Source organism: Medicago sativa, chromosome 1 (assembly GCF_051527215.1).
Source record: "Medicago sativa cultivar Bolivia chromosome 1, Bolivia_mono, whole genome shotgun sequence".
NCBI lineage: Eukaryota > Viridiplantae > Streptophyta > Magnoliopsida > Fabales > Fabaceae > Medicago > Medicago sativa.
In genome coordinates this window covers 63,399,853-63,415,555 of record NC_140749.1, presented here as the reverse complement: position 1 = coordinate 63,415,555, position 15,703 = coordinate 63,399,853, and the positions used below count along the sequence as shown (strand labels likewise).

The 15,703-nt window shown below is 35.0% G+C and overlaps 3 protein-coding genes across 3 annotated transcripts; 2 read left to right on the top strand and 1 right to left on the bottom strand.

Annotated features, from left to right (window-relative positions):
• On the bottom strand, window positions 1–3,109 carry LOC146956266 (uncharacterized). The gene is made up of 3 exons (XM_085728139.1): window positions 2,971–3,109; window positions 441–606; window positions 1–325 (listed from the first exon to the last, which is right to left on the bottom strand). Exons 2-3 carry the CDS (start codon window positions 603–605, stop codon window positions 278–280), a joined length of 213 nt encoding a protein of 70 aa, XP_085584265.1. The 5' UTR covers window position 606; window positions 2,971–3,109; the 3' UTR covers window positions 1–277.
• A 3,895-nt stretch (window positions 3,110–7,004) lies between these two features.
• Window positions 7,005–10,575, top strand: LOC146956265 (uncharacterized). Its single transcript, XM_085728130.1, has 5 exons — window positions 7,005–7,200; window positions 7,287–7,426; window positions 7,514–7,595; window positions 7,686–7,802; window positions 10,331–10,575. The coding sequence occupies exons 2-5, from the start codon at window positions 7,308–7,310 to the stop codon at window positions 10,379–10,381; spliced, it is 369 nt and encodes a 122-aa protein (XP_085584256.1). The 5' UTR covers window positions 7,005–7,200; window positions 7,287–7,307; the 3' UTR covers window positions 10,382–10,575.
• Window positions 10,576–12,625: 2,050 nt separating this feature from the next.
• LOC146956264 (uncharacterized) lies at window positions 12,626–15,207 on the top strand. Its single transcript, XM_085728119.1, has 3 exons — window positions 12,626–12,774; window positions 13,532–13,677; window positions 14,643–15,207. The coding sequence occupies exons 2-3, from the start codon at window positions 13,555–13,557 to the stop codon at window positions 14,691–14,693; spliced, it is 174 nt and encodes a 57-aa protein (XP_085584245.1). The 5' UTR covers window positions 12,626–12,774; window positions 13,532–13,554; the 3' UTR covers window positions 14,694–15,207.
• The last annotated feature ends 496 nt before the right edge of the window (window positions 15,208–15,703 follow it).

Below are 15,703 nucleotides of genomic sequence, written 5' to 3'. Positions count from 1 at the left end.
TGCAAATCAAGAACCATAACTAGAAGGAACAGTTTACCAAAAACAAGCAAGAGACCCAAATAAAAAACCAGTAGTTTGAGTCATCAATTAATTATATCAAACAAAAAAGAACCATTTTAACTCAAGTTATAAACCCACAATGGTGGTCAAACTCTGCAATTATGCAATTTTATTAAGAGAAAAGAATGGATGCAAAGAAAATCTCGAGTCCATAATGAGGAGGTTCTGTTCGGTCTGCGCTGCAAAACAATCACCTCCTGCATCAGAAATAGTCAAGTCATTCCTTCTTTCCTATTCCATGCGACATATTATAGATCCCTCGTCCCTGAACAAATGCATTAAGTATTGTTTATAAGGATATGGCTATAAAGAAACAAGTGGAGACACACTGTCAATAGCAAAATATGAAGCAAAATAATTCATATCACAAATGAACTTACAATCATAAAAAGTGAAGCTGCAGTCAAAGCAAGTGGTATTGCAACAGACGTAATCTTATCATAGGGCCCTTTCAAGTGAGTATGGTTACGCATATGCTGGAAATATTTTTGCTTCTCAATAAGCTTCTCTCGTGGTCTGAATGGTGCTTCTGTTGGTTCTGCCATCCTGCACAAGGCCAACAATTATCTCATAAATGTGTTTCCCAGCTATGTAAACAGAGGAAAAGGAAGAAAGCATTGCATGAAATGAAGTGGAACAGAACAACACATATATTGTATCATGGTCCCCCCTCGTTCCTTTTCTCCCCATCTCAAAAAACAGAGATAAAATGACGTTAAGCCTTAAACTAACGCCAAGTGTGGAAAAACGAAAACAAAAGGATGTATAGTGTATAAGTAAAACCACACATATTTTCATACTAAATGTGTGATCATGCATCAAAATATCATAGAGATGATGCAGAAATAGGCAGCATCCCTTACTAAGTAGTATGTATTAATTTACATTAGGAGAAAAGCTACAGCAAAAGAGCTACATACTTGTTACACATCTCCGTATAGAAAAACTGATGCCCAGGTAGGACTAGTCTTTCTATAAAAGCTCGGGTAATTTCTTAGAAATATCTGAAATATAGGATGAAACCCTCAACCAAAATTGCAGACAGCTCTACCAAACTCAGTAAGCTAACACATGTTTTCAAAAGTACTAGTCATCTAATTCTCTTATAGGTCTAGATCCCTAAATTATGGCCATTATGTCTAAACCTCTGGAACCATTTTCGGTACTTACTACCTCAGTCCAAACTCAATAATACCAAAACATGAAAGTAGTTCAGTTGAAAAAACATAGAAAAACAGAAACTAAGCAAAAACAAATCTTTATATGGTTGTTCTTTAGGTATCACTAGTTTGCTTCAACTTGACTCGTTGCCTTTATGTAATTTGTTTGAGTCTTTGTTTAATCATACCAGCTCATATTTCCCTCCCTAAGTAGGGTTTCTGCAGACCTACTCTCTGCCGTTCCCACTTCCCTCTGAACTTTGATTTTGAGATATATGCACAAATTGAGCTACCAAGGAATGACTGACCTAACCTACCGTCACAAAATATTTACTCCGCGCCACAAAATAACTATTAATACAAATTAATACAAATTTAGATTATTGATTAATAACTATTACTTAGTACTACACAATCACAACCACAAAATATTTAATCCGTGCAGGGCCTCCGCGCTACCCGTGCTGAGGAGACTTATGAAAAATGTATGCAAAACCTTGGTCCTAATTTCCAAAACTAAACACTATTGCATTAACTAAAGAACTTCCAAAACTGAAGGAGACTATTGCTTCTACATTTTCCTCCCGCTACCAACCCTATAAATCCATCGAATGAAAACACCAGTTCTACATAATTATGCAGAATATGCAAGCCTAAACAGAGGAAAGTTTTAGGGAGAATCATGGAATCAAGTGGTATGAACTGGCTAATAAATGCTAGTACTTTACCAAAGTCTGCTGTCTTGTTCAGTCACTTACCCGAAACTACAAAGAAAACTATATGAAGCTTTATACTTTCAAGAATCATTCCTAAGAATGCTAAGAAATGATAGAAGCTTTAGACTTTCAAGTTCCTTACACCTCTGTACAATCAAGAGGGTACGAGAACAACATTCCTAAATTAATAAGGTACGCAATTGAACTATACGAAAGGGAACATCAATCCATCCATGTCGTCCAAAACCGGTGCTGTCAATCGCAGATAGCAAAATATAGCAGATTAACAAAAAAAAAAAAAAAACTGCACAGCATAAGTGTTATAGGCTATAGCGCCGCTAACTCCGCTATTTGAGAATATTTTGTACTAAATAGGGTATTGAGGAAAACCAGCAGTTTGTTCAAATTCCGCTACCCTATAATGATAGTGCCGCAATAGCTTCTATTAAATAACACCGGTTGAAAACTATCAAATTAGGGGGGAGGGATAAGCCATGATACAATTGTACAAGGAAGAGAACGAATCTAACCATACACTTTCCATTCAATAAAAATGCAACTAACTGGATATTCCCGTAACTAAAAATGCTCTGTAAATTGTAATGTAACTTTCGCGCACATCAGAGGCTGAAACATAACTCTAACATGAACATATGCCAAAAGCAGTATGATCAAGCATAGGAACCAGTAACTTTTCCGATTATTTAAACATGTTGTAGAGAAAACTCTACTTAAATGTAAGGTCATCACATAACATGTTATTGTTAAGACTCTAAAAATTATTTCCCTAACATAGATATAACTTATCCCGTCCTCAAATTATATTCAAAATTTCCAATAAATGAATAAAAGCGTAAAAATCCAATTATCAAATATTCTTCTTCATTTTTTGCAAAAAACGTATCCTCCTTCATTCAAAAATCTAATATCCTCCCTAAAACTCTTATGCATCAATCAGAAGATAAAGAGTTTATTAGTTGGAAAACAAAAAAATGTTAAAGAAAGAGAAAAAACGAGGTCAAGAAGTTACCAACCTGAGGAACTGCGGCGGTGAGGAACGACGACGATTAACGGTTCGACGGCGGCCGGCGTTTTAGGGTGAGAAGATGAACAGATCGTCCGGTTTGCTGAGAGAAGATGTGTTTTAGGGTGCGTAAGAATGAAAGAAGGAAGAGAAGCTGAACTTTTCATGGTTCGATCAAAATGTTAAAAATACCCTTGTTTTTTTTTTTTTAAAAAAAAAAACCAAGGACAATCTTGTATTTTCTCTTAAAATTAAACAGCGGTTGCAAAACCGCTACCAAGCGTTGCGCCGCTATCTCACACCGCTTATTGTGTAGCCCTCCGGGACCGCACCGCACCGCGCTGCCGCTACAGCGCCGCTATGATTTTTAGCTTTCAGAATATTTATTTGGACAGTATTAAGACGAATGCTGGTATTGTATACTCTAACTACTGCTATCTTTATTTGGGTCTGATATAGACTTGAAATTGTGCACTGCAGGCTTTGTTTCTATTAATTGGAGTGATATTTGCATTTTTACCGTTGCCATTTATTCTGTTATTGTTAGTGTTGTTTTGTTGATCATTGCGGACACAGGTTGCTAAACCTGGAGTTCTTTACTCTCCTTTATTGTTTCACTGAGTTTTGTATTTGAACCCTTTAAATGAGTTAGTTATATGAGATATCTGTCAATTTTGTGAAAAAAGGTAGAAGACGAAGCCGGGCGAGTTTTTTGAGATTATATGCCGTTTTTCTACCAGAGTAAAAATATAAATTGTTTGAAACTCCTTTCAGTAAAGCTTCCTTTTACAGGATATGCTATCGATAATCTAAGTTTTTTTTCCCTTATCTTTTTATACTCTCTTTTCCCATGCCTTTTGGCTTCTACTCTCTAAAGTGTACCTTGCATTTCAAGCAACCCATATCCCACAATGACATAGCTGAAATCATATTTATGACTGTTCAAAAAACTTAAAAACTGAACGGAACCACAAAACCGAACCCAACTGCACTAAAATGAACTGAACCATTTCTATGAGTTACGAACCGTACCTATGGTTCGAACACAGTTTGCTAATCTGAACAGTCCTAAATAACCGTACTCAAACTGTAATAACCAAACTAAATAAAATAATAATACTCAATTATTATCAAGTTTCAACACTTCATTTTCAAAACACAATCACATTACAAATCAGATTTCTCATTTTCAAGAATCCTAAAATGTACGAACCTTCTATTCTTCACAATCATTTTCAAGTATTTTTGATTTTGTATGAGTTATCATCCAAGTATTTGTTTGGTTTGGTGGTCATAGAACTCTTTTTGCGTGCCAATGAATATTTGCCCAAATTTTAAGGAAGCTCCGAATGGGTAGATTCGGGCCAATGTGGTGATGCGATATTTCACCATGAATACAAACATACGCTAAGTCAAGAGACGTCTTATTGAATTGCAAAATATAAACACAGACTACTGTTAAGACTTGTAGTGAACTAGTGGTGATATTTTTATATTAAGCTATCAATTTTGCTTGCTCTTGAATTTACCCAAGTGCAATATACAATCCACTAATGGTGAATATAATAACATGATTAATGCAAACTCTTAGATAAAACATTACACATATGAGTTGCTCTTGCCCCGCATAGCTCTTAACAATTGCATTTTTATTCCTTCTAAATGGGTGATCATGAGGTAGGAACCAACCGCGCGAGTCAAACCATGATGCCTTCCCACCGAATTTTAATTTAAATGTTTTTGTATCTTCAATGCAAGTAGGACATGTCAATTTACCATGAGTCTCCCATCATATCAACATCTTATAAGCAGGGAAATCATTAATGGTCCACATCAAAGATGCTTTCATCATAAAATTTTGTTTTCTGGAAATATCATATGTCAAGACACCACCGCACAACTTTTTCAAGTCATTAATCAAAAGTTGTAAACAGATATCAATATCAGCTGTTGGATTAGATAGCCTTTGGAAAAACAAATATGATCAACTTCTTTGCAAACACACCAATTCTTGGGAGCTTGTCTTAAAAAAATGCTTAGTTATTTCAATCTTCAATTGGTCAGAACATAGTTTGGGCCAAACTAATTTGGAACACTTGGATTTCACCCTCACCCTGAGTCTCTAATGGTGATGAAAATCTTGCACCACAAGCCTCCAACTTATGACAACCTAAGGGACACCTCAATATGCAACCTTTGTTATGAACAAGTTGAAGATTCATTACACCTATTCATTGATTGCAAGTCTGCAACTCACATTTGGAATTGGTTCATTGACACTATGAACTCAAGTGTCAACCTCTCAACTTTTCCTAGATATCTTCGAGACCTGCTATAGAGGATGTTCTCCAGTAATGCAAACTGGGCATCATTGCCTCAATCATCAATATATCCTCAATGCAATTTGGTTCTACAAAAACCAAATGAGATTTAACAACATGAGATTCAGTTGGAGATCAACTATTGCCATGATAGTTTTCAACACAACTTTATTCGGGAACAACACAAAGCTGACAGGATCATCGTCTAAGGTGCACTTTATTGTTCTGAAGGCTTTTGATTTCAACAGTCTCCCTCCCAAGCCTCCTCTCATAAAAGAAGTTATATGGAAACCTCCTTTGGTGAGTTGGACAAAGTGTAATTATGATGGAGCAGCTCTAGGCATCCCAAACATGGCTGCTTGTGGAGGCATATTCAGAAACCATAATGCTGTCAACCTTGGTTGCTTTGCAGTTAACAATCGTATCAAGTGTGCTCTCAGTGCTGAACTCATTGGTGAATTGTATGCTATTGGAATTGCCTCTTTCAAAGGATGGAACGACCTTTGACTTGAAGCTGATTCAACTCTTATTACCTTGGCCTTTAAGAAACAATAATTAATGCCTTGGGATTTAAGAAATGAATGTTGTATTCATTTGATAGCTTCATGAATTTTATAGCGTTTCATATATATGTAGGGAGAGCAATCATTGTGCAGATAAAATGGCAAGAATAGGTTTAACCATACTTTCAAATATTTGGTGGAATGACGTTTGTGATAGTATTGGAGAGGACTATACTAGAAATAAGTTAAGTCTCCCTTACTGTAGATTTATAAATCTTTATAGCGTTTTGGTTTGGCCTCTTATCATTTCTTGAGGTCACTTTTTTGTTCCTTTTCAAGATAGGGCTCTGCAGCTTTTTGCAACCCACCTTTGCTTTTAAAAAAAGTATACAAAGGCTTGTAATATAGAGTATTTATGTTGTTGTGAAAGGCCATGCTTAATTGCTACAATGGAAATTTTTTTTTTAAGTACAATGTGTGTCTTGTGTATTATCATAGTTCAAAATAGTAAATTTGTATTGAAACTTGTAAATTTTCTATTAAATATGACTTTATTAATAAATGATTGTTTTTTTCAATAAAAAGTTACTACTTTGAGTTCTTTTAACATGTGTAATATTGTATAAATTAATATAATATGAATACAATAAAAAAAAGATGTAAGAGATTGTGACAAAGCAAAGATGAAAGAATTGCTAACATGGTGATAATAATCAGTGGCGGATCTTGAGTTATTTTGTTGAGGGTGCCAAATATTGATAGAATATATATTAAACAGTTTCAAAAAATTACCGAGACTATGAGTTGTTGTGGTGATTTGTTTGCTTGAATGTACATGGAGAATCGAACACACGCAGAGACGATTAAGGGGTTGTCTAACCACTATAACAACCATAAAACATGTGATATGTTACGACTAATATGCTATTAATAGAGAAGTTGAGGGTGCAGTGGCACCTGCGGGTCTCCAAGGAGATCCGCCATAATAATCTTCTCATCCAAACTCTTTTTTATGAATTTTTGATCCATGTTTAACCTACGTAATTAGAATCCACCTACATGAGTAGTTTTAATTTTTGTGTGTAAATAGGTATATATTCCATTTGGGTTTTTTTCCTCCCCAATCATTTAAAATAAAAGAAAACATGATTATTAAAAATAGAAATAGAATATAACTAAATTAAAAGGATTTAAATAATTATTAAATAAAAAATAAAGGGTCATAAATTCGTTCCTTTCGTTCTCTCTTTCGCTCATTCCATTTCCACCCGTATCCGTGGGTGTATGTATGTAACTCTCAACCTCACTCGTATCTTTCCGATCGCCACCGCCACCGCCGCCGCCGCATTCGGGGCTCTCTTCCTGACGCCTAACTCACAAACCTCACCATAAACTCCAAACGCCATCTTCAAAGCTGTACGTGCTTTACACTTTTACATTTTGTGCACACCAACTGTTTGAATAAAAGCTTCACTTAATTTTTTGCACATTTTATTTCTTAGGGCAACTTCTTATCACTATCCATGAGGCTCTATGAAGAATTCAAAGAGATATTAAAGATTCAGAAGCTTCGAAGATGCGTATCCTTTGCTGGATTCTACGGCTTCACTACACTTATCATCTATGCTTACGTTAACAATACGTACGTGGGTTGCAAGCAAAAAAACATCGTTCCAATTTTGATTTTGTTTACTGGTCCTCGTGTTAATATCTGATTTTGGTGTTTCAGAACTAGGGCAGGCTATTCTAGAGCTGATCAGTACTATGCATCATACCCGGCTGGCACCGAGCTTTTAACCGACACCTCAAAGGTCTTTGCATTGTTACAATCTTGGAAGTGTCGTATATTTGATGTTGTTTTTGTTCTGAAGTATGATTGTAGTGTTTAAATTTGTTGTTAGTTATACAAAGCTGCTCTTGGAAACTGCTTTGAAGCTGAAGAGTGGGGTCCATTTGAGTTTTGCGTCATGACAAAACACTTTGAGCGTCAAGGAAAGTCACCATATGCATATCATGCTGTGAGTTATTTCAGAAATCCTTCATATCTTTTCTTTATCTTGTGTTAAACCAAGTATAACAACTATTTTTCCACGTGATATTTTAATCTTTGAAGATATTGATTTATGAATCCCATTTGTTCTTCAATTGCTTGACAATTAAATGCTTTTGGTTTTTTATATGCCTCCTCTTTGAGTTTTAGCAGCGTGCTTAAGAATATATGACAAATTCTTTTAACTCTTTAATAAATAAATGCTGGTTAGACCTTATACTTTTTTGGGAATGAGAATTTATCTCTATATTGGATTAACAAATAGTTTTATGATAGGATTTTTTTTAATTCTGCATAGAAAACTGGCTAGCCGACCCCATTTATTAGGATAAGGCTTGGTTGTCGTTGTATAGAAAAATGGCTTCAGAAAACATAAATTCAATATTGGTGAAGATTTGTAGTGTTGTTTTAAGCTATTTTATCTTGAGGTAACCAGAATGTTGGCAATAACATGAAAGAATGCTCGTGACTTTAGTCCTTATTTTGAGGGAAAAAAAAATTAGGCTTTGGTCAGTACGAGTGCTCTATCTCTGTTCTTTTGTAATGTAACTATAAGGGTTGATAGTTAAAACTAGGGGTGGGCAATTACGGGTCAAACCGAATCTACCCGACCAACCCGATGCAAATTCACACGTTCGGTTCGGGTTAAAACGGGTCACGGGTTGGTCGGGTTCACTTTGCGGGTTATTGTGGGTACGTTCGGTTCGATTCGGTTTTCTATTTTGGACCCGTTGGAACCCGGACTAACCCAACCAACCCTAATTTTCATTCTGTTCTCATAGCCCCAAATTAGTTATACTAAGCCCAATTCTCCCTGGCCCAAACCCAAATATGTTTCCATTTCCACTATAAATTGCATACTCCAGTCTTTTTCCATCATTCAAGCAAACCCTAGCAGCCACACCACAATCTCTACACCAATCTCATTTCATTCATGTCTTCCCTTGAATCTTCTTCTTTTAATTTTCCCTCATCTTCACTTTTATGACTTAAAAGTTTTAATCTTTTTACTCACGTCTGATGAAACCATTTATGTAACACTGTTTTTCCAGAATCAATTGATTCATCAATTCATTCATGTCTTCACTTGAAACCGTTTATTGATCCTTTGAATTATTAAATCAGTAACCTATGATTTTCCTGGGTTTTAGTTTGTGATTACTGTGATTTCATTGTGTAATTTTAGTTTGTGATGTTTGCAAAAAAAGCAACCAAGTTAGAAACTGATTTGTAATTTCAGTTTGTATATCAATGGCCAACAATCAAGACAGATCTGGACATAATAGAAACTGATTAAAATCAACAGCTAAATTAGGAAATGATTAAAACATAAATTCATATCAATTGTGGCATATTTTTAATTTAAAAATTTGAGAACAACAATTGAAAAAAAGAGACAGATTCGGACAAAAAAATGTTGCAACCCGTTAAACCGAACCGGGGAACCCGACGAACCCGGTGAACCGAACCCGAAAAACCCGAAAAGAAATATAGTTGTGTTAGGGTTCTAAGAGACAACCCGTGGGTTGGCTCGGATTGGAGGTGTGGGCCCGAACCCGGACCGACCCGAACCGATGCCCACCCCTAGTTAAAACTGAATTGAAGTTGATTGGACAGTGCAATCTAATCAAGCCGTTCAATCCACGGAAACAGTAAGCTGAAATGTGGGAGTTATAAGGTTGGTTTGGTGGTTGGGGTGGGAGAGTTAAGGAGCGAAGTAATAAGGGTGGTCTCGGGTTCAATTCCCACCTCTAGCAAATACTAACAAATTAACAATTAATATACTAACATTGACTATGTAAAAAAACGAAAGTAAACTGAAACATGAAATGCTGAACAGAAGGAAATGACAGAATCTTAATATGGAATCTAATCCATCTAGACAAATCTTAGCTAATAAAGAAAGTCAGAAGAAAAAATCCAGAGGAAGAGGGAGTATACGAGGCAGACTCAATTTCAGCATGCCCTCTTCATTCCTTTATTTCTCCAAATATCACATAATCATCAGCATATTTTCTGCCACCCTTTCTATCTTTATCTCCACGTTTTACTGATTAATTGGATCAACAGCCACCTGTTTAAGGACCTCAACAGATTCTGTTATTCCAGGTTGATTGCAACATGCACTCTTTTAGTTTTAGGTCTTAATAATAATCATCCAAAAAACAAAGATGCAATGCAAATACTTGCCTTAGTTTAAAACCTTCAATAATAGTCTTTACCACGTTTCCATGCTTGTTGAATTTCATTGAATTGTATTCCATTCTTTTGGGTCAGTGAAGTGTTAAGGAACCAGTTTTGAATTCCTTTGGTTGTCTTTTACATGTCAAAGATATACACAACATGTTCAAGGGATTTTTTTTCAGTATTTAAATGAAAGTAGTATGCAGCGAGTTCTCTGAAATCAAGTGTAATTTTTTTGATGCTGCTTATTATATATTGGATGTTAACACTATTATATTTTGTTTTAACTACAATGTGTTGGGCATGTTACAGCAATACATGGCACACCTCCTTTCCCATGGACAGCTTGATGGAAGTGGTTAAAGTATGATAGAGTGAAAAGTTACAAACATATGAAGACTTGTAAAGCCAAACGAGAAAACTTGAAGTTTAAGTCGGGTTTTGAACTGCTTTATATTCTATAACCTTGTGTTGTTTTATAAATAATGGTAAAGTATTTGATTTCACTCATGCTATTTACCATGCTATTCAGTCATACTAATTTATCTTTTTCTGAATCGTGCCTAGGTGCATTAGATTGTTTGAAAAGTTTAGTGTAAGTAATAGAGTCCAAAATAGTGACATGATATTATTTTCAGTGCAAAGATATCAATCTTAATGTTTGTTATTGAGTAAAATCCTAAGTTCTGGTTTGAAGTTCTTTGTTAAAATACGAAAAGTTGTGTTACAAAAATAAATATATGAATTTGTTTAGGCAAATGCTGTTTATAGTGAAAATTCAATCCGCTGAAATACTTCATGACCTTGAAAATGCAATATCCTTTATTTTTGGTAATTAACATATACGTAAGTGGCCGTTTTTTTTTCTGTTTTTGCTACCAAAGCATTTTCCTGTTCGTGAAACATTCGTGAGATTTCTCTCGTGATATATAACATTCCCTTTTTTATGATAAAAAAGGTGCTAAACCTCGAGCGAAAACATGAAGGAAAAAAACCTAAAAACTCCTAGGAAATAGTGTAGCAGATTTATAAAAGCTAAATAGCACAATGAAGGAGCAATATTATACAATTGTGTATGCTATGGTTCAGACACGCTTCATTATTCATCATTGTCTACAACAAAGAGGAGTGCTTGGGACACTTTCTTTCCAACACTAACTCTTAACATTTTTGACATTATATTATAACCACTCAAATGGTCTCTTAAGAATTTTCAATCGGGTTTTCATTATGTTTTTTTGACAGTTTTCATAACTTTTTTTTTTAAGGAAATTTTCATAACTTTTTAAATATTTTTACTTTTAAGATATATGTGACCAAATAGAATTATGTGAATTGATGTGAAAAAATGCATTCACATTTCTCGTAGTTAGTATATTGGTAATCGTTAAACTGAGATTGAACTGTCTAGGTTTTAATATATATTTTGATTTAAAACATGACGTGCCAATTTTAAATTTTAAATCGTTTAATTTCAATCAAACAACCATTGTTTGATAGCTATAGCAAATCCAAAAAGATAAAACCGCGATAGATCTGAATGATTAATTGCTTTACTGAATATGTTTGGACGAGATTCAACAAGTTCCTCTATTAGAGCTTGTTTTACTGAAAGCCTTCAATGTCAAAACTCGCATCCGAAGACTCTTGTTACCAAAGAGGTCAGCTTGTGGTGGAATCTTCAAAAACAGGTTTGTTGAGGATCTTGGTTGCTTTCCAGTGAATATAGGAGTTTCTAATGTTCTTTATGCTGGATTGATCGGAGAATTGTAGCTATTGATACTTGATAGCGCTCATAGCAAAGGGTGTTGTCGATCTTTGGTTGGAATGTGATTCCAAGTTGGTTAATTATCTTGGCCGTCAACTCTCATCACATAGTACCATTGCGTAGACAATTTGTCAATGTTGGCTTTTACGTTTGGTAAAGTCACTTGCAAAGTTTTTCTCTTCCTCATTTAAACGACCAACAAAAATATGACTTTTCAACGTTGACTCCATCTGATGGTTGGGTGCTCTAAACACAACATTGAGACTCAGTTCTTTGGATGTCAAAATAATCATGCAACCTAAATTAACATTCAGATTTCCTCGACCCTATGTCTTCTCGTTTCAAATTCTTCCTGGTTCCTTTGTACACACCACCCCTTCACATCGGGAAATACTTCAGTGCCATAGCAATGGTGCCATTGGTGCCATAGAACCAATCTTGGCCGTTGATGTGTGTGGGGATGTGTGTGTGGTGGAGATGCAATGGTATGGTGCCATTGGTGCCATTAATGGCACCAAAGTGGAGTCCCTTCACATCTCAAAATAAAATATTACTTTCTTTGATCGAATCAAATTTACCGTAATCCTAGTTTTGTTGCTTCAGAAAGAATCCAATTAATCAAATCATCACAAATATGAGACTTATTTATCATTTAAAATGGACCGAGCGGAAGAAAACTTCCAATAGCATTGAAATGTAGCATCCGGGACATTTTAGGAATTTTTGGGAGCATATGAGCAATATGGGGGCGTAAACAGAAATTTCAATATTTTTTTCTTGTGAAGCAAAACATGCCAAGCCCACTGAAAAATCTTCTCATCCCTAACCTGAGATAAACAGACAACAGGGAAAACGCAGCTTCGCTCATTACTGTTCGTTCAATCTCTACCAACACTCAACCTTGCTCGCTCGTACTCTCCGATCGCCACCGCCGCATCCGCCGTGCTTCACTCTCTCATTTCATCTTATCTGCGACATTTCGGAACAGGTGAGTAGCAAATTTACCAGCCAACACTATTTTCATATTCTCAATTCTAATTTCTCGCATTGCATCTCTTTCATTATATGTTCGTTCATTTCGAATGCTTTAACTAATAATTATATCATTTGCTTGCGTAAGAAATAAATTATTGTCACTACCGTCAATACTAGCACAGTCTTTCAGCTTTTCTATTTTGTATATCGATTTTATTTTATGTTCCCAATTTTCTATAATATGCCACAAGTTAGTTGAATTTTTTTGTTTTCGGTCAAGTTGACTAGTAGCTAGAATTTCACTGAAGTGGGGAATCCGGATTGCAATGCATTACAATTATATTATAGTGAAATTGTTACAATAGTTTAACTGAAGAGGGTAATTAGAATAATGAAAAAGTCGGCAGCACAAAATCTCATCTGCTTTTATGTATTGTTATAGATTTTATTTGCTGTTCCTTCTAATTTGTCTTTGAAAAAAATAGCACTTTAATTTATCTTTAAACAATTAAAATCGTAAAAGGCTAAAACAACAAAATTCAGAACTTTAATTGTAATAAATAAACAAAATGAAGGCGCTGTCGGGTTGCCCTTGCATCCAATACAAGTTGGCGTCCTAGTGATCTCAACACAGGCAGCCAGCCAGCCAGAATCAGTAAGAAAGTCATCTGTCTAGTCTAGGTTTAGATTTTCCTTCACCTCTCATCCTCTTGTTGTACTCAGCAACGCAATTGATGCAAATGTTTGTTTGTTTGTTTGATTGATTTCAGGTTCAGATAAGAAACAATTAAGTATGCCGCATAAAACCCGACCCATGACTGCAATCTTGTTGTTTACAACATTAAATGCAGTTTTGTGTGCAACCATCACTCCAGTCTACGATTTTGTTTGCTTTCTTCCTTACTGGGAAAGAAGGGTCAGTCACTTACTAACATTTCTCTTTTTTTTTCTTTTTCTTTCCGAAGTTCATCATCATCGTTATTGTTGTTGTTGTTGTAGAAAGGAGAATAGATCTTCTACCTACAACAGTAAGGAGATTAGATTAGGTGGAGGATAGTCAAATTGTTAGAGGCAGATAATTGTGTAGAAAAACCATTAGTAAATATGAGTTAGATAGAGATACGATATACGACAGAACATTATGGTGTCATTTGACTGTCGAATTGAGAATAATTGTATTTCCTGATCATACAATAACATTTATTGTTAATGTGGCTTTTCGATCCAGAATTGGCCAATTCTATGTGATATATTATTGGAGGCTTTGTATGTAGCATGTTTAACTGCCACTTGAAGAGAAGTAAATAAGCTTTGTTTTCTCCTTCAATTGCCATCTGATTTTGAAATATGCATTATTAATTAGGATTGTTTAACTTAACTGTTTGAGAATCATATTGCAGTTTACAGTAACTGTGAACCAAAGCCATGTCATCATGTGCTATATATATATATGCAAAATTCAACGAGGATAAGATATTTGAAAAATGCAGCTCGGTCATTGTAGAGAGTAATAACTTATAAGGATAGTGCTAAATAATACTTCCCTTAACCTGGCTGGTTCCAGTAGTTGGTAGTTTTTCAGGAGAATTTGTCTAGATCCCTTTCCGCACAAAAAATAAAATAAAAAAAGTTACGAAATGAAAAGAACAGAAAAGAAAAAACAAATGCAAGTTGATTGAATTTGTAGCAATAGGTGTAACATATTCTTCGTGTAGCCTAGGCAAGATAAGCACTGTCTGTTAGATGTATGGAAATGGGCAATCCTAAAGTAATTCAGTATGTGTGTGGCATTTTGCTTGGTGATGACTAGTTTTACAACTATATGCAATTGATTTGTTAATTAGTCTGTTTGACTGATTCTTTACATAATCTTATTTACAGAGGGAGAGGCGTCGTCTGGAGCGTGAAGCTTCTAACCGTGAAAGGATCTAGCCTTTTAATTGTATATTTTTCCTCTCGTATATTTTTCCTCTCAAGTGTCAAAATAATCTCATAATTGTCTTTCATCTGTGATTGGATTTGAAGATAAGCAGCCAGCTGTAGGAAAACAAGGAAGGGGTAAAGCTGACAACTTTATCCACAAAATTGATTTTAGCTAGAGTCGATTTTGAAAGAAAAGGAAGTTTGACTCACGTTCATAACTGGATACCAAACACCAAACCATAAAATCACGTTTGTTTGATGCAAGCAAGTTGCAAAACCATAAATTGAACGTATTGTGGATTGATTGTTTCTTATGTCCCTACTTGTGGAATCCATGTTCAATCTATCAATATATATGTAAAGATGGAACGTAACTTGTGGATCAATTGTTTCTTATGCACTGTGGTTTTTTTTTCCTCGTTTACTTGTTTTTTTTTTCCTTGACTATTTAATCTCCTTGTTGAAGAATGTTGATCACCTCTGATTTTTTACCTCCACTACTACATACACTCTGTTTCTCTAACATATCTTCCTTTCTTTTATTTTTTATTTTTGAATGATTTGTTTGACACATCCTTTACAATAAAGCAATGGGTTTTAAGCTTCAATTTGTATTGTCAGAATTCTCTATTAATTTTTAAGACATGGATGGATCAAATTTCAATTTAGTTATAATTATAGCAAGGGAGTTACATGAAGCCAACAGCTATCAAAACAAGGCTACGTAACTTGTAGAACCCATATTCCATCTATCAATATATATGTATGTAGGAACATAAATAATCAACACAGCGAGTAGCTAATCTTTATAAAAACCAAAGAAATCACTAATCAGTCACCCTTTTATAATTAATGGCGGAGAAGGGAAGCCAAATTGAAAACACGAATTCTGATTAACAGCAAAGTAGAAGTAGAAGGAAGTCAATTTGAAAAATATAGTCTCTCCGATTTCATTCTTGAAGTCCCACGTTGAAAAAAAAAATACTCTCTTTTACTCTCTTCTCCTATATAAAAAGTAC